Source organism: Aotus nancymaae, unplaced genomic scaffold (genome assembly GCF_030222135.1).
Source record: "Aotus nancymaae isolate 86718 unplaced genomic scaffold, 86718_ANA_hifiasm-v0.15.2.pri h1tg000059l, whole genome shotgun sequence".
NCBI lineage: Eukaryota > Metazoa > Chordata > Mammalia > Primates > Aotidae > Aotus > Aotus nancymaae.
Genome location: NW_026988473.1, coordinates 24623012 through 24642848, shown reverse-complemented (window position 1 = coordinate 24642848; position 19837 = coordinate 24623012). Strand labels below are relative to the sequence as shown.

General features: G+C 40.6%; 1 protein-coding gene across 3 annotated transcripts in view; it reads left to right on the top strand.

Annotated features, from left to right (window-relative positions):
• IFTAP (intraflagellar transport associated protein) overlaps nucleotides 1-19837 on the top strand; it is a 259976-nt gene that overhangs the window by 96409 nt on the left and 143730 nt on the right. For all 3 annotated transcript variants that reach the window (XR_010338323.1, XM_064365022.1, XM_012452369.3), the window contains exon 7: nucleotides 3066-3165. Coding sequence is in view for 2 of the 3 variants with exons in the window: in XM_064365022.1 (XP_064221092.1) it covers nucleotides 3066-3137 (72 nt within the window). In the remaining variant the exon portion in view is untranslated. The remainder of the gene's footprint in view (nucleotides 1-3065; nucleotides 3166-19837) is intronic.

Below are 19837 nucleotides of genomic sequence, written 5' to 3'. Positions count from 1 at the left end.
AACTTTATTCCAGCACTGTGTTTGCTATATCAGAGGAAGACAGGAAGGGGAACTTCCTCCATTGACATGTTGCACATGCGCTGTCTCAGTCTCACTGAAGGTTGAAGAAGATTGCTCTTACATTTCTCAATCCCAAGCTATGCCAAGCTATGCAGCATGCTGACCTTATGGGAAGGCCAAGGATCAGCTGGGGAGTGAGTGATACTGATGAGGAGGTCAAGGTCAGGATTTCCCTTTGGGTACAGCTAGTTGGTTTTTTTTCCCAGAGCACAAACTTTCGTGGCTTCAGCCATGCTGGAATCATTGATCCTAGGATAAAAAGGATGGTGGAATGCAGATGTATCCATGTAATCCATCCCATTGTTGGAAAACATATCTTAAAGATATAATCTATGGATGGGATAGTAGTGGTATCACCTTTGTATATAAAGAATAGCACCTTCTGTCTCATTCACTCACTAACTCACTCATCAAATACTTATTACAGTTCATACTCTATTCTGGATACTGGGTTTCATGCTAAGGAAATGCTAAGATTCATAAGAAATGTCTCCTGACCTCAAAGAGATTACAGTAAAGTGAGGGATAGACTGGCAAATATTTAGAGTCTTTGTCATATATATTGTGTTAAGTGAATAGAGGTGAAGGTGCAATTGATTATTTCAGAAGGGAATCACAGAAGGTTTCTGAAGGAGTTGTCTGCTAAGTTGGGTCTTGAAAAATGGGTAGAAGTTAACCAGGTTAACTGGTTAAGGGGTGGATGATGAGTTGTTTCACTTAGAAGAAACAACTCACTACACAGAAACCCTGGAGCAGTATACCAATGGCCTGTGGTTTTCTGTGGCTAAAGTGTAGGCTGATGGGTAAGTGGAGTGGTAGGAAATGAGACTGAAAAAGAGATAGGGGCCAAAGGGGGCTCCTGGGACATGTGGGAATTTTAAAAACATATCTTTTGGGCAATAGGGATCCTTCAAATATTTTATCTGAGAGAGAATGTGGTTTGTGAGCTATTAAATTTTTAGAAAGAATTAGGTTAGCACCATGGACAGTAGATTGGAGAAAGAATTTGTGATGTGACCAAAAATGGAGGCTGATCTCAATGTCCGGATGAGAGTAAGGGGACCTGAACTCAGGCAGTTGTAGTGAGTCTAGAATGTAAAGGACAGCTTTAGGAGACACTTAGTATAATTGACGTGACCAATTGCGTAGATGGCGGTAGATGGGGGTGGGTGGGAGTGTTATGGAATAAAAAGTAGAAAAGACTTATAAAACAGTGAGCAGAAGATATTGGGGATATTTTTCTCAGAGAGGAAGTTGTGCAAATAAAGGGCTTGTATTAAGTGTTCTAGATTGTTTTCTCATCTCTAAACTCCTATAATATTTTGATAATTTGATTTGGAACCATGCCACTTAGCATTGAACTATAATTTCTATTCTCCTGGATGGTGGGAATACAAAGATGAATAGACAGAATCCTTGATCTCCAGAAGTTCATAATCTATGGAGGGGGCAATAAGTAAACAAATAAGTACAAACGGGTATGGTGTGTTGTCACCCAGGTATGTGTGAAGGACAGGCATGGCAGGATGCATTTAGGACATTGCATTAAGTGTCTGGTGTTGAGGAGTGACATGATTAGATTTTGAGTTTCAGAAAGATTATGGCAGTCTCAAAGGTGGATTGAAGTGAGGCCAATGAAAGGCTGGAAGACCAATGAGGAGGCAGATGCTCAGTTGAAAAAGCAACCACTTTGAGCTGCAAGGCTGGCCCTATTGCACTGTGGGAAGGCACTGTGCCTGCTGAGTTTTGGAGCTCACACTAAGTCCTAGCATTGCCTCAGGGATCAATCTAATTATTTAACTTTGGCTTTGCCTTTGGTCATTTAGGGATTCTGGGGAGTTGTGTCTTCTTTTTTACTCCTACTGGTGATGTCAGCATGCATTGGCTATAAGGACTGGACATTGACCTTGTGATGAGAAGACAGAATGGGGAATGAGGGTAAGGGAAGGTTATAAGACAAGACCTAGAGAGTGCTGTTACCATAGGAGTGAGACCTGGGTGCCTGCTGGTAGGGGAAATTTGCATGAGGATCCCAAATGCTTGAATAGTAGGAGAATGCAATTAAAGGAGGCAGGATGGCCTTGAATAGTAAGTGGAGAGGAATATCCCTACATTTTGCCATAGTCCAACCCTTGGTGGTTCTTCAGGTAAGATTTTATATTATGGCTATAGCAACCAAAATAATAATAAATTGGGTGCAGTGGCTCACACCTGCAATCCCAGCACTTTGAGAGGCTGAGGTGAGCAGATCACTTGAGGTCAGGGGTTTGAGATTGTCCTGGCCAACATGGTGAAACCCTGTCACTACTACAAATACAAAAATTGGCTGAGTGTGGTGGCACACACCTGTAATGCCAGCTACTTGGGAGGCTGAGGCAAGAAAATTGCTTGAACTTGGGAGGCGGAGGTTGCAGTGAGCTGAGATCATGCCACTGCGCTCCAGCTTTGGCAAGAGGCGAGACTCTGTCTCAAAAATAAAATGAAATTAAAATCCCAAAATAACAATAAATTACATAGTTCTAAGGATTTTGTGTATATTATCTCATTTAATCATCAGAGCAACTCTATGAGCAAACTAAAGCTCAGAGAGGTTAATAACATGCTGAAGGTAGAGCTGGAAAGTGACTGAGCTGGACTTTCAGCCTAGGCAGCCTAGCTCCTGGATCCATGTGCTCAATCATTGAGCTGTCTCCCAAACTTGCTTGGCAAGGGAAGACATGAGCCCATAAATCCCTGGATGATGTCTGTTTCTTAGCCATTCTAAAGTAAGTCACTCCAATGTTATGTTTGGTTTAAAACAGAGAAGGAGAAGAAAGGATATTGCTTTGTGTCTGTGGATTCCCGGTGACAGTAAATGGACAAGGAGGAAATCAACAAGAACTGAAGAATTCCAGGATGCCTAGGATGCTGGCTGGAGCTCTGGGGATGAACTGATTGCATTTGAGGGAATACTATCTTATTAGATCTAAAGGTGATGTTATTGAACCTGTGTCTTTCCTCATTAGCCTGCCCCTGGAAATGCTGGACAGCTGAAGCCACGAAGACAAAGGAGAAGATTAGAGGCTACTGAGACCTAACCAAGTCATGGACCTGGAAGATAAAAAGGTGAGTCTTGTTTGAAATTGCATCTCCTGGGCCCACTTCAATGCCAGAGCTTTCAGGCAGAATTGTGGTGCACACACTTTTCTTTATTTTTAAAGGTAAAACATTGATTGTTCTGGAGACAAGAAACTCACCTTAGCTGTGAACTAATGCCTCAGTCGAATGTAGGGATCAGTGTCTCCATGGCTTTCTAACCCCTGGGCAATGTTTTATAGCAATTACCTGTACAACCAGTTGCTATAGTTACCTATTGTCTATGCTTCAAGAAGAGAAATATCTAGCTAAGCTAGTTAGCAGAAGAAATAGGTGCTGAGATCTGACAAGAATGGGTCATGCAGAAAAAAATATTTTTATCCACATAGTGACAAGTTTTAGAGCATTTAGCCTACTTACAGGCCAGTGATCATGGATATCTGTCTTTTCCATATGAATCATCCCAATTCACAAAGATGAGCCCCAAACGGCCATGTTTAAAATAGCCGCATTGGCCATATTGCCATAGTTGTAACTGATTGAATCAGGGTGAACACCTAACCCAGGCTGGGACAATCTGATTCTGTCCCCTGGAAATCAGGACTGAAGTTTTTCCCGTCTGTCTGGATAAATGGCAGGACTTGTTCTATGTAAACTTGGAAGAGTGGGGACCATTTTCTATCTTATGGAATGAGGAAAAGGGAAAGCATACTTGTAGAGGGAGAGCAAGCCTATTTGCAGAGGAAGCAGTGGGGAGAGGAAATGTAGCTTAAGAGTTTTTTTAGTTCCTGTCCCTTTCTGAAGCAGGATCATTTTCTGCCTTAGAGCATTTTCTTTCTTTCTTGTATTCATTACTATTATTACTCATTTTTTGTTCTTACTGGCATGAATTAGTTTCTGTTACTTCTCACTAAAACTCACACTCCAACATAAGTTATGCTCAAGGCCCCTGTGATGGGTTGAATTGTCTCCTCCTAAAATTATATGTTGAAGTCCTAACTCCCAGTGCCTCCAAATGTTACCGTATCTAAGGACAGGATCTATAAAGAGGTAACTAAATTAAGTGAGGTCATTAGGGTGGGCCTTAATCTACAATGACTGTTGACTTTATAAGAACAGATTAGGACACAGGTGTGCATAGAGAAAGACCTTGTGAAGATGCTCATCTACAAGCCAAGGACAGAAGCCTCAGAAGAAATCAACCCAGCCCACACCTTAATCTCAGACATCTAGCCTCCAGCATTGTGAGCAAATGAGCTTCTGTTATTTAAGCCATCCAGTCTGTGGGACTTTGTTAGGTCAGCCCAAGCAAATGAATGCACCTGCTATGCACGGCATGAGACTGTAATTCTTCCTCCCTCTGCCCCAACCAAAGAAAACTTGATTATCGACTAACTGCTGGTTCTTTTTTAAATAGTGATCCATAAAGACAATAGCAAAAAGATCTTTTTCTTTGGCTTAAAAGTCAATAACTGGCATTCAAGGCCCCTGACGGAGTAGAGCTCTAAAGGAATACATCTTCTTAATGCTCTGGTTTGACTTAAATTAAAAGTGTTCAGCTTCATGCCTTCTCAAGGAAAGGTGCCTGCTATAGCTTTAATTTTACATGGGAAAATGATTGCTTTTTCACTAATTGGAATGAATGGGAACTCTTTCTTCAATTCATTTAAACTCAGGTGAATACAAAGCAAGTCACTTTGCAGAAAGAAGTCCAGGAACTTGCAGATTCCTCCCTACTGCCCTTGAGTTCTGAGGTCAGTGTATGAAAAGTCATTTTAATCAGTTATCGTCACATTAGAGAATTAGGCAAAGAAAAGCATCCAGGTTTTTCTTACTTTTAATCAGGACAAGATATAGGAAAATGGTGTTGACATTTCAAAAAAAAGTTGAGAGGAGAAGTGAAGGCCAAGAGTGAATAGAAAAAGATGTTGATTTAACTGAACTACAGTGGCATTTAAGGGGTCGCTGAGCAGAGACAAGGTGCAAAGGAAATAGGAATAGCTTATAGACTCGTAACATAATACGTGCCAATAGAAGCAGACACCAAAAGGATTCTGTCATTCGTGTGTGTGCTTCAAGGCAGTTTTTTTTTTTAAAGAAAGAAAAGAGGATTTTATTTGGAACATTTTGTGGTGTTCACATGTTCCTGCAAAGGAGAATAGACATGGCAAATAAGTTTCAACTCATATGTAGCTCTGAATATTTGAATTATTATTTCCCTGGAGGATTGTGTTGAGATGGATTCTGAGGATGCATTTGGATTTGGTAGGAAGGAGTGTCAATTAAGGAGAATTAATGAATGAATGTAAATATGAATATTGTGCATGTGCATTGGTGAGACCAAAAGTCAAACACTGACGGCCCTGGGTCCAAGCGGAGTCTGTGAGAGTTTTTTTTTTTTTTTTTTTTTTAATTCATTTCAATAGTTTTTGGGGAACAGGTAGTTTTTGGTTACATGACTCAGTTATTTAGGGGTAGTTTGAAATTTTGGTGCATCTGTCACCTGAGCAGTGTACGTTGTACCCAATATATAGTTTTGTTTGGCCCAGCTGGTTTTTAAAAAAGATTTGAATCAAACATTTAAGAGTAGAGAGGTTTCATATTTTTTTTTGGCCCCCATCCTACCCTTCCACGTTTTCAGTTTCTTTTATAAACTCCAGGAATACTGGGTATTTCTGAATGACAACAGCAGGGTGGAGCTGGGTAGTGGCTCAGTTTAAGCTTGGCCCCTGTGGACATTGGGTTGTGTGATCCCAGGCCTCAGGCTAATTACACCTTCTGGGCTCAGGGATCATGTGGCTGTGGATTGAGGATGTGGCTAGTGGAGGGCCTCAAAAGTCAGGAAGTGCTGAAATTTTAAGACCATCACGGCCTAAAAAGCAGAAAAAAGGCTTGGCAAGTATGGCCAAAGTAGATGTCTTTTAGTAGTGAGAACAAGACCACAGACCATAGTGTTCCCAAAATATGTGGTGACTGCAGTTCTTTCTGGAGGGGATGGGCAGAGGAGAAAGCTGTGACCTATAAAATATAGATTCTGGAGAAGTCCTCTTTGCTCTACTTACGCATCTGGGCATCACCTTTAATGGGTGGAAAAGTGACACATTCCATCAATCTACCATTCTACCATTAAAAAAATGGAATCAGTAGTATAGACAAAACCACTTCTTTGAACTCTAGATTCACATGTCCAACTGTCTACTTCCTATCCTTGCTGTTTTTGTCATAGACTTCAAACATAAGTGTCCAAAATGAAACTCGTTCTTTCCTCCCTTCCGCATGAGATCTGGTTCTTTCTGGTGTGTTTATCTCAAGGATTAGAACTTCCTCCATTCAGCTATAAAAACCAGGAAGCGCTTGCTCGTTATCTGCCATTCCCTCACCCTTTATCCAATCATGAATCCCAGTCAATTTTGTCCTAAGTATCTCTTGAATCTTCCCACTCCTCTCTGGCTTTCCTGCTATCAGTCCTCGGGCCTCACTCCAAAAGATTTTTCACATGGCAGTCACAGGCATCTTTAGGAAATCCCAAACTGGTCATGTCTTCTCCCTGCCTCAAAATAGTTCAATAGCTTTCTATTGCTCTCAAGATCCAAGCCCCACATTCTTTGCCCACGCTTGCATCCTCACAAAGGCTTGGCATTTGCCCTTTACAGGACTTGCAAAGCTTGCCACCTTCCCTTGTACCTTAACAAATCCATTTTTATAGAAAAGCAAATCTCTCCAGTTCCCAGCCCAAAGCATGACTAAATGAGATGTTTCTGTAAGAGAAAAATAGAGATAAATTATTCTGCTTTTATTTGGGCGATACTTGATTTTTAATTTATTCTTTCAGTACTTGCTGTGATTGTAGCAGTCAATTCTAATTTTTTTTTTCCTGCTGTTTAAATGTCAGCAGCCCATCTTTACTTAGAACTCATAGAAGTAATTGTTTCATGTACTTCAACTGAATAGTGATTAAGTGGCCTAGGACCAATTTGAAGGTTAGCCTTCCAGTCCTTCCAGAAGCAGATTTCAGAGACATCTGGTTAGGGACTGTAGTTCTATGGGTCATCTTACCTTCAGAGGACAAGCATCCTTTGAGTTTACTTTCTTGGTTGTCTTGGGAGGTCAAGTCTTAAACACTGAGTAACCATTTTGCACTAATTATTAATAAAAGAAGTAGATGATGGTCTATAGTGATGTGCTGTTCAATAAGGTAGTCAGTAGCTATCTGTGGCTAAAGTTAAATAAAATTAAAAATGTATTTTCTCAGTTTGAGTAAGTATATTTCAAAAGCTTTATATGCACATGGCTAGTGGTTACCATATTGGACAGTAAAGATGTAGAACACCATCACAGGAAGTTCTATTGGATGGCTTCCCTCAGCAGACATCTTTGCTTGACATATAATGTACCTATAGTAACACATATCTATTCAATTAGTAGTCAATCTCCAGTGACAGTTGCTGTTGTTTGTTTTTAGCAAAATCGTAAATCCATGTGGTCTGGAGGGAAGGAAATAGGTCAGATGATAAAACATGGAAGGTAGTGTAATTTGAAGAGGGAGTCTCCTCTAAGGGTCCTTGGGGTATAGAGCGGAGGGGGCAGGGTTCGGGTGGTTTTGTCTCGTACCATGCTGGCTCCCATGTGGACACAGACAGGATTACCATGTGATTTATGTCCACAGAAAAACCAAATCTAGGACCCTTTTCGCTTTTCCATAGGATCGGGTCAATTATTAAGGTGAAAAATGAGCCATCCTCATAGTGGGAGTAGGACAACTACATGCAAGTGATGTGCACCTTCCAAAAAATTTCTGCCTTCTGCCACAACACTGCTGCCCATTATCTGAAGCATCTGCTACTCATAAAATGCCTTCACAACTACACTCAGTTTGCTGCCACTTGAGTTTCTTTTTGTTTGCTTTCTGAGGCTGTAGAAAAGTGGACAATTCTATTTAGGTATCTGGTGTAGGTAGGTGATTTGATTTTATTATAGTTCAGCTGAGTGATTGCCATTGTTCTCCTATATAATAATAATGGGACTGATAACAGCCAGTGTTTATTAAAGACTCACTCCGTTTCAGCCTTTATGCTGAAGGCTGCATGTTCTTGATCTTATTTAATACTTATAAAAATCTCTGAGGTGGTTTACACAGTGGTTAGGAGTACAGTTAGGGCTATCCTGGCCCTACCATTTGCTAGCTGTGCCTCTGTCTCCTCATTAAAGGCAGTTCATGGTACTTTCTTAACTTTTTGTTAGGATTAAATGAATTACATGGAAACTATTTAGAAAAGTATTTGCATGTAAGAAACTTTCAATAATTATTTCTACTATTAGTATTCCTGTTTTTACTAGTGTGAAAACATAGGTTTAAGGAGGCTTAAGGAGGTTGAGTAATGTTCCCAAGGCCATATATTTTGCATATGGAGGAACCCTCACCATCCTGATGCCAAAGTCAGATCCTTAACTCCAACCAACTCCCTCTAAGGCATGACTATATCCAGCTACATTGATGTGTTAACAAGTAAGATAATGTATATGGGAGTGGTTTAGAAATTATGTCAAGGTAGGATTATCATTATCATCAACAAGAAGGACTAATTTAATTTAATTTAATTTTTCTTTGATTTATAACACCAGCAGTTTTTTTTCCCAAAGAAGTAAATTTGCTTTCTCTTCCTCCTTAAAAAGGGAGGTTTTCATGCCTATAACTTTGATCAGAGGTGCTGGAGAGTTTCCAGATTAGACTAAAATAATATATTTAGGGATTAGTCCTGAAGAACAGAAAGCTAACCTTCATAGATGTGAAGGTACCAATTAATATTTCAGAATACTAAACATCCTAGGTACTGGTTGGCAATTATTCTCAACAAAGATTTACGGATGTTGTTGTGTCAGAAACTGAATTGGGTAACAGATGTGTAAAAATAATTTAGACATGGTTCCTACCTTAAGGGGCGCAGAATTTAGTGGAGGAGGAGAATATATAAGCAATGTGTTTTAAGTTGTCTGGGGAATTTGTGTTCATAGAAAAAGTGACATTTAATCTAGATCTTGATGGATGGTCTGAGAAGAGTAGAAATGCTCTAAATGGAAGGAGAAACAACAAATTACGGGGACCACAGTTAACTTATTTCTTGATTAAAAAATGTTGTTTGGTAGAGTTAGAGCTTAGAACACACAGGTGCAACTTTCTGGAGATAAACTTGGGCAGGTAGGCTGTGCTGAGAATCATGCTAAGAAATTTGGACCCTATTCCAGACATTAGGGAGCTATGAAAGGTTTTAGACAAAAGGGTAACTGTTTAGAAAGATAACATGGCACCTGTATGGAGGATTAATATGGAGGAGGGTTGAGCCTAGAGGCAGAACAGTTGATCGAATATTTTGGATAGTCCAAGTGGGTTCTGAATGTTGAGGGAGAGGATGGATTCAAGAGACATTTTAGATAAAATATTGGCAGGGCTTGGTGATTCAACGTAAAGAGCTAGGATAAAGAAAGAAGTTCAAATGCTGTTATTTAGTGCTTACGTTGTGCCCGTGCTGTGCTAAGCACTAGAGATACAAATAATAATAATAATAATAATAAAGGAATGGCTTCTGTGTTTAAGTAGCTGGAAAGAAATAAAAGTATAATAAATATATACAATGCAATACCATACATGCAAAGATAGATAATGTATAAAGAATCAACACACAGGAGGCTGCCAAGAATGATTCTACGTTTTCTAGTTCCAGGGCCTGGTTGGTTGTTGGTGTCTTTGATTAAGAGAGGAAAAAGAAGGAACAGGAGTAGGTTTCTAAAGCATTGGTTTTGGTGTTCACAGGGCAGTTGGAACTTAATATATTCTTGCCATAGACGCAATCTAGCTCCTTCTGGATTTGCAAGAGTTACAGAAAAAGGAAAATAGTAATTGTCTTTTTTAAAAAACTCTGCTGGTATGATGTTTTTCCTTTTAAATGGTTTTGTTATGAATATAAAGAGAGAGAAAGACTATTAAATGCCTCTTTACCTCCCACAGTCCTGATTTGGGTTCTAAAAATTCTTCCTACCCTAATGATGAGGGTTCTGCCTAGTCACCCTGAAAACTTCTGGTTCAATTATTATTATTATTTTTGTAGACTTAGCATTGAATGCTAAACTTGTTTTTGTTTTGCAGGCAAATATCTTAGATATCCTAAGATATTTAGTGGGTCTCATAATCAGCATTGCTTTCTAAAGTTCAAGTAATCTGTACCTTTTCAGTGACCTGTACTTTATATGGATTAGACAGTAATTTATGGATAAGTGAAGATTTTTGCAAAATATTTCATAGTTTGCAAAGATTAATAAAAGAGCCATGTACAAATATATGAACTTAAACAACTATCTAGAAAGCAAGTTTAATGAAAGCCAAAAATGAATATAGTATCAGAATCAGCTAAGAAATTATTCTAAACTCTGTACTATTATTATTTTGTAAATAGGAAGTTTCTTCTAGGGAGGTCAAGGAACTTGGATAATACTGCCCCGGTTTCAGCACTCATTTGGAGCCTCAAATATGTGAGTTCACTAGAGAATAATTACAACCCTGATGTTAGGAATCATGGATGACATATGATTATAGGTTTTCCATATAATAATGGGATGGAAGCTTTATGCCTCACTGTGTTCAGAAGAAAAGAGATTATAACTTGGAAATGAGCATAAACAGATCTGGGCCGTCACTTATATGAGCACAAAGAAGGCATCTGAGGCCAGCTGTATTAGGGTGCAATGTTCTCAGCCTTTTGGTTTTCATGAACCTACTGAGTGCTGAGGTCTTGGGGGGATATTAACCTTTTACTTTGCCAACAGAAAACCTCACCACTACTGTTACTCTGCTTTATGAATGGACAATTGAACACTCTAGTAGAGGAAGGACATTGTGTGGCAGAGATTGCTGCACTTTCATCAGAAGCCACAGCCAGACTACAGTTCCCAGCCTCCCTCCTAGTGAGATGAGCCATCGGGATGTGGCACACATGAGGTTCATCACTTGCTGTCCCAGCCTTTAAAAACCTCCTACACAATTTTCCTCTCTTCAACTTCCCATCTGTAGGACAGACACTAAGGATCCTGCATAGGACCCAGGGGCCTAGTGGTGACCGAATCACAGGGAGCCCGAGTACCCAAATGACCCTGTGGAAAGCCACCTGTTGACCCAGAATATTCTTACCAGATTACAATTGAGTAATGCAGAGGTGAAACTCACTCCTCTGAGGAGGGGACATTGACCAGCAGTGCTGATATCTCTGGGAGCTCCATGAGGCTCATTCTGGGAATAGGGAAACAACTGGAAACCAGAACCAACTGCTTTTAGAACCAGCGACTGTTACCAGGTAAAGAGGTAGTGCTCAGGTGACATTTACAGGTATAGCAAAGCAAAACAACCTCCCCCGAAACCATTACCAAACAACAAACCAAAAGTAAAACCCAGCCCAGGAAGGAGCATGTCCCTTATCTGTCCTCCATTCTTGCAGTCTCCTTCCAGAACCTGCTACTGGCAGAACTTTCAGGAAGAAGTTGGCAAAGCCAACTATGGTTTGCAGAATTCCAGAATATAGAAAAATGGCATTCCAGTAAAGAGGGAATAACTTAATTACCAGCACATTAAGAAATATACTTTCATTGTATTAAACCACTAAAATATTTGGTACTCGTTACAGCAGCTAATCAAAACAGATATTTCAATGGGATACATTTAGTTTTAGAAAACTCACTATAGTTTCCTTGTTCTTTTTTGTTGTTTCATTAAGGACTTGGTGAAAATTCGCCTCCTGCCAATGTTCGTGGGGAGGTGTGCGGAAACTATTGGTGTAGATAACTCCACTCTCTTTTCCAACTATGTGTGTGTATTCTCAGATGTTCATAGAATCCTGTGTGTATGTGAGTGTATAAACAGAAGAAATAAATGTGGTTGGGGGCATGAGCCAGGGGAGATTGGAAGAAGAAGTAGATGGGAGAAAGTTTGGATTCAAGAGCTGTTTTGGGGCCGAGGTGACAAAGTGTGGCATATAGATGGGAAAGAGTTTATATTATCTATGCATTTTTTTTCCTCTTTATTTTAGAGTAAGATTGGGTCTTGCCGTGTTTCCCAGGCTAGAGTGCAGTAGTTCAATCACAGCTCACTGCACCCTCCAATTCCTGGGAGCAAAAAATCCTGCCTCAGCCTCCTGAGTAGCTGGAACTACAGGCATGTCTCACCACACCTGGCTAATTTTTTATTTGTCTCACTATGTTTCCCAGGCTTATCTCAAACTGGGCTCAAGTGATCCTCTCACCTCAGTCTCCCAAAGTGGTTGGGATTACAGGCATGAGCCACATGTCCGGCCTCTGAACTTCTTTTTAAAAATTAATTTTGTGGCTCAAGGTATTCCAGAAATGGCCATTGTAGTTGACTTCATGCCCCTCTGACATGAGCCTCCAACACTGTGGGTCTTTTTTTTCAGTACTTTTTTTTTTCTTACATTCTAACATTATCCAGGTTTCCCTTGTATATTTTCTGCCCTGATCCTAGCAACTCTACATTTCTTCTTGGGCCTTGGTAATTCTGGCAGCCCAAGAACTCAGGGCTTTGAATGCATCCCAGGAAGACACCTGAGCTAGCCTTCCTGGCCTCAGCTCTTCCCTTTACCCCCCTTCTCCCACTGCTCTAACTGTATTGGTCTCCTAGCTATTCCTGGACAGGCTTACTCCTACCCCAGGACCTAAGCACTTGCTACTCTCTCAGCCTAAAATGCTCTGTTCTCAGATTCCACTAGCTCATTGCTCACTTCCTTTGGGTCTCTGTTCAAATGCCACTTTATTAGCAAGGCCTTCTCTTATTAGTCTGTGTCATCTCCCATCCCCTGCCCACTCACACTCATTCTGGACTCTCTAATTGCCATCTTAACATATTATATACAATATTTTTTTCTTGATTATGTTCTGCATCCCAATGATAGAAGATAGGTTTTATGAGAATAGGTTTTTTTTATTTTCATCTGTTTTGTTTACTTCTATATTCCTGATACCTAGGAGAGCTCCTGGCCCATAATAGGCACTTATTACATGTTTGTTGAATTATTATAACGTTGTTGTTGCTGATTCTGGACATGGACATGCCACTTACATTCTGTGACCTTTCTTTACAATGTACCTCCTGTTTTGTCAGTCCCATATTTAAAACTCTTCAGGTGGTTTTTCTTTGCTGTCAAAATAAATTCCTTAATATGACCTTCTCGATCTGTCCCTGTTAAGTCCTCCAGCCACACCTCTTGTCACTCATCTCTTTCCACTCTGCTCTCCCGCCATATTGAAATGTTTGCAGTATCCAGCGGATCTGTGATCTCTTTTACTGTCTGGGTTTGTGCATGGCCTCTCCTCCTTTGAAGATACTTTCCACCCCTTTTATCCTTTACAGTTCAACTTTAGACATCATCTCTTCTGGGAAGACATTTTGCCCTCATGACAATAGTACTAGATGTCAATAGTACTAGATGTTTACCTCCATCATAGCACACACCATGGTGTATTTTGATGACCTAGTTTATTGTAATTTAAAGCAAGTCTGTCTTAGTCTGCTCAGGCTGCCATAATAAAGTACCCAAGATTGAGTGGCTTAAACAAAAGAAATTTATTTTCTCAACAGTTCTGGAGGCTGGATGTCTGAAATCAAGGAGCCAGCATGGTCAGGTTCTGGTTAGGGTTATCTTCCTGGCTTGTGTCCTCATATGGCCATTCCTTGGTATGTATGTGTGGAGAAAGGAGAGCAAGTTCTTAGTCTTCTTAAAAGGCCACCAATCCTATCAGATCTAAGAACTCTACCCTTATGACCTTAACCTTATTTTCTTCCCAAAAGCCCTATTTCTCAATACAGTCACATTGCAGGTTAGGGCTTCAATATGTGAAATTCAGGGACAGAATTCAGTCCATAGCAGAAATCCTACTTTGAATTTTATTAGTTAAAACATTAAACATCCATCAAACTAAGACTCACATAACTATTTCCAAAAGAAGACATATAAGAATGCAATGGGAAAGAACAGGCTGGGCGCGGTGGCTCAAGCCTGTAATCCCAGCACTTTGGGAGGCCGAGGCGGGTGGATCACAAGGTCAAGAGATCGAGACCATCCTGGTCAACATGGTGAAATCCTGTCTCTACTAATACAAAAAATTAGCTGGGCATGGTGGCGCGTAACTGTAATCCCAGCTACTCAGGAGGCTGAGGCAGGAGAATTGCCTGAACCCAGGAGGCGGAGGTTGCGGTGAGCCGAGATCGTGCCATTGCACTCCAGCCTGGGTAACAAGAGTGAAACTCCGTCTCGAAAAAAAAGAAAAAAAAAAAAAAAAGAACAAAGGACGAAGCTGAGCTATTGAGGAACCCAGTGGGAATGAGGAGACTGTGTCTGGAACACCTGCTATTGAAATGCTAGAGTCTTACAGGAACTTTCTTCCAAGGTCACACTGAGAGAGGATAATGCTCCATGTGTGAAGAGTGTGTTCCTCTTTGATATGTTTCAGATAGGGTCTGATGTTGGAAAGATGAGTCTAGGAAAATGGTGTTGTAGGATGCCTTCAATTAAAAAACAAATGAACAAGACCAAGGGTCAATCAGCACTGGCGATCTGTAAGGAGGGGCAAGCTCCCACTCGCAGAAGCTGGAGCCAGGTGGGGCTCAGGACTGTGTAACAAACCTTGTGCTAAGGATGTTTGGCAGAGTAATGGAATAATCTGAGGTTCTCGTACTAAATCCTTTGTTTCAGGGGTACTGGAATGGTAATGGGAAATCTGAGAAGCAGCTCAGTCAGGAAGGGCCCAGAGAGTGCTGCATGTCTGGGTGATGGATACACCCCAAGAATTCAGCAGTACAGAGCCTCCCACGGCTTCACAGGAGCCTCACTAGGACTGGATCACTGGATGACAGAATTGGAAATGTTCTTAGCCCCTGTGATTATTCCTCTAGTACCACCAGCCTTTTTCCTCACAGTTATGCCCTCCTGGAGTTTCCAGAGTAACCTACAAAATACAAGGAAAGAGCCATTTCATTGTAACTGGCAACTTTGTATTATTATCAGGATATAAAGGGACTCCAGGGGAGAGAGGAGTATAAAGTTTTAAGCTTTGGACCCAGGTTTATAGAGATCACAGAAGTCTCTTCTCCCCAGGAAGAACCCTCTCCCTATTAGGAGGGGAGACTTTTGATGTTAAAACTTATGACAACCAAGGCAAATAGTGCCTCCAGACTCCTACTGCCCCAGGCCTTTTATAGTCAAGACCTTCATAAGGTTTCTGAATATCCAAATTGCCTACCTCTTACAAACTAGACGGGAACAGGGGGGATTATCAGGATGTCTTAATGGTTATCTGTATTAACAGAAAGAATAGAACATTTATTTGCAGATTTATAGTGCAGTGAAATAATTCTGCTTCATAACTGCCAAATCCCACGCCATGGGAAGGATGTGGATAAGATTTCAGAATGGTTTCAAAATCACTTTATGATTTAAATGGTTCCTACTCTGCGGTTTCTACTGCTCTGATGTACTCCTCAGCCCTCTCATCCAAGGTGCCCATACACCATGAACAACTTGCATTATTCTGTAGACAGCGGAATGGCACAAAGATGAGTTCAAGGTAACATTTGGGCTCATATTATTTCAGCCTCAACTTTTTACCTGGAAAACGAGTATAATAAGATGCTGCTTCCTGTAGGGTTGTTAGTGAAACAATGCATGTAAACTGCTATGTAGTAAGCATCTAATAAACAAGAGCTGTTATTATCACATTCATATTTCCCATACTAGGGTATCCATGCCACAGGAGGTCAAGAGATGACCTTATTCACCTCCAGATGGTCACATAGTCCGGTCCGTAGCACATAACAACTGGTTGGTGATTGCTCAATGAATAAGGAAATGGACTGAACTACTGTTTTCAATGGTATCAAAAGTTGTTAAATCTTAGCAATAATATAATTGTTTTAACTTGCATGTGCACAAGTCACCTTCCATGCTCATTAAAATGCAGAATCCTGGGCCCCATCCTTAGAGATTTTGATTCAGTAGGTCTAAAGTGGAGCCCAGCAATATGAATTTAAGACAGTCTCCTCAGATATTTCTGATGTAGGAAGGTCTTAGACTAAACATTGAGAAATACTTTTAGGTTCACTGGTTTACAGGTTGAATCGTGCATGGGAAAAGTAATTTCTATATATCAGTTGGGGTTCAGGGAGGACAAAAGAGCCACTGTAAATATTGTGGGAATAAGGGATTGACCTTAGAAATTTAAACCTACTTAGCATGGTTGGGAGGCACTGAGGAAGGGAAAGTCTGGAAAGGGCAGCTGGAGAACCAAACAGTCACTAAACATGATTATTAGGAGATCTGGTACAGGTGGGTAGGTCACAGTGTGCAAGAAAACCCCGTATCCTGTGTATGTCTGACTGCTGGTGTGGGGCTGCAAAGAAGGTTGACAGAGAAGTCTGGAGAAGCTGCACCTCTGAAGTTTGCCTTGGAGCTGCTTTTGTTTGGTGGGGCCAGAGTTAGAAAGAGGAGATGGAAACGAGCCCAGTATCTGCATTCGTATGTGTCTGTCACCATGTCTACCCACTGTGACCTTCTGAGAATAATGACTTCTTCATTTCTTCTGCAAGTTCCTCTTTTGGAGAGCCTCCAACTCAGATCCACATAGGGAAGAAGCTTCTGGACCATGCAATTTCCAGCTTTCATCTAGTGGACGTAGCACACTCTGACACATCTTAATGCACTAAAAATTACACATTTGACACCCTCTCCATCCTGCTGCTTTTGGTTTCTGAGTGCTGGGTGTTCATTCCTCTTGAGTTTCTGTGTATTTCAATAGCGCTTTTGAGAGAATTCCAATGGTTTTATGAGTAAGAAGTTTGTAACTTTTTGCAAACACAAGTTTATTTGGCATGTTGGGAAAACACACACACTGAGCTGCATCCTTGAGCCAGTTCATCGTCAATAAATAAAAGACAATAGATATAGATGTGACATGAGTGAAATAGGGATAGAGTCATCTTATTAGAGAAATTGGCATTTTAGAATTCAGCCAATTACAGAGAGATATAGGTGTATCCTTAAGATGGGCATCACAAGCAGCTTCAAAGATAGCCTTTGTGAATGAACAGAGATGGTGGAATCCTGTCTGCCAAGAAAAGGTGGAAGATGACTGTAGTAGGTTGAATAATGGCCCTTTTATTAGTCCATTTTCATACTGCTATGAAGAAATACCAGAGACTGTAATTTATAAGTAATCACATTTTCACATTTCTGGGGAGGCCTCACAATCATGGTGGAAGGCAAAGGAGGAGCAAAGGCACGTCTTACATGGCAGCAGACAGGAGAGAATGTGCAGGGAAACTGCCCTTTATAAAATCATCAGATCTTATGAGACTTATTCACTATCATGAGAACAGCATGGGAAAGACCCACCTTCATTATTCAATTACCTCCCACCAGGTCCCTCCCACGACACATGGGAATTATGGGAGCTACCCAAATTCAAGATGAGATTTGGGTGGGGACACAGCCAAACCATATCAGCACCCTAAGTATCAGTTCCTAATCCCTGGAACCTATAAATATTGTCTTACGGTTGCAAATAAAATGTATTATACAATTTTATAATTTTTAATAACTGTAAAATATGTTACAAATGGTAAGTTTTTGCAGATAGGATAAAGTTAAGGATACTGATATGGGGAGATTATCCTGGATTACTGGGTGGGCTAAATGCCAACATAAGCGTCTTTATAAAGAGACAGAAATATTAGGCACAGAGACAGAGGGGAGGAACAGGTAGTCACGGAGGCAGAGATTGGAATGATTTGGTGGGGGCCAGCCTCTAGCGGGGGCATTGCCTTGCTCACACCCTGGTTTCAGCCCAGTGTTACTGATTTTGGACCTCCAGTCTTCAGAACTGTGTGAGAGTAAATTTCTGTTGTTTTAAGACACCAAGTATTTGGTAATTTGTTACAGTAGCCACAGAAAACTAATGTAATACACTTTTTCTTTGATCATCTGCTTCACCACCACCCCTTTGGAGTGGAACTCTCTGCTTGCTGCAACAGAAGGGCTGGCAGTGGCTGGGGGAGAAGGAGACTCCCTGAGCTGTAGCAGGGGGCAGCTGGCTTTCTGGCACTTTCCAGTCCTGGGGGGAACTTTGAATGTCCTTCCTTTGTAGAAGCAAGTGTTACTGGCAGAGCTCTACCTATATTGAAAATACCTTTTTGTTCCAAATTGAGCCCAGTGTCTTCTAGGTAAGAATCACAACCCCTCTTCATCCCCAAGGCATGTGATGGAGAATTAGGTGAGGTTCTGGGCTGTTTGAGGGTATTACTGTCCATTTCCTGAGACCTTGTATTAGTCATCTAGGGCTGCCATCACAAAGTCCCACAAACTGGGTGGCTTAAACAATAGAAATTAATTTTCTCACAACTCGACAGGCTAGAAATTTGAGATCAAGGTGTCTGCAGGGTTGGTTTCTTCTTGAGGCCTCTTTCTTTGGCTTGTAGGTAGCCGTCTTCTCCTTGTGTCTTCACATGGTCTTCCCTCTGTGTCTTTCTGTGTCCTAACATTCTCTTGTAAGGACACTAATCATATTGGATTAGGGCCCATGCTAATGGCTTTACTTTAACTTAATATCCTATCTCCAAATATAATCACATTCTGATCTAATGGAGCTTAGACTATAGCATATGATTTTTTTTTGAAGGGGATGAAGAGCACAATTCATCCCATAACAGATCTCAATTTATTGTACTGAGGCAATTCTCATGAAGGGCTTACATGGTGAGCACTACATAAATAATGAGTTATTCAATTGTAGCATTATTATTTCTATTCTCTCCTGCAGCTACAAAACTACCACGTGTCTATATACATAATATATCTATTATAAATGTATACATATATACATATTTCTATGGTACGTCTCTTGGTAAATAATTTTAGTGATTTCATTTAAGTAATAAATCTGGGTGACTTGCTTTCTGTTTCCCAGAAGCCTTGGGGACTTCTAAAATGTAAGACAAACCTTCTTAATTTTCACTCATCAACTCATTGAACAAATATTCATCAAGGGTGCTGTGCTGGCCTCTGGAGGTCACAATGTCGATTAAGACTGGACAGTTTGCAATTCAGTTTAAACGTCATGGGGAGGTAAGTACAGTGTGACAATGGAGGCTGTAGGAAGGGGCCCGTGATGGAATAAGCTTGTCCACACATTCTTTGACATTCCTCTCTAGTGAGAGGAGGTATATATATTCCCTTTCTTTGAAACTGGGCTGATTTTGACTGTGTTAACCAGTATAATATGGCACAATTGGTGCTTTTGCAAGGCTTTAAGGAAGCAGCAGCATCCTTGCTTAGAATGCTTATTTTAGAGGAGGCCAATGCCATGTCACACGTCTGACTATCCTGAGAGCCATCTCTAACCATTCAAGCCATCTCATAACCATCTCAGCTCTGGAGGGATGTCCTAACTTGCCAAATTATGAACTCTACAAAATGACATTTTTAAAATACTACTAAGTTTTGGAGTTGTTACCTAGCAAAAGGTAATTGAAGCAAGACCCTAATTGAGACATGGAAGATAATTAAGAAATCCTATATATAATGTATCCAACATTAAAGCACTGAGTGCATGTAGACACAGAATTTTTGGACAATGCCTATCTGCAAAATCCACTCCC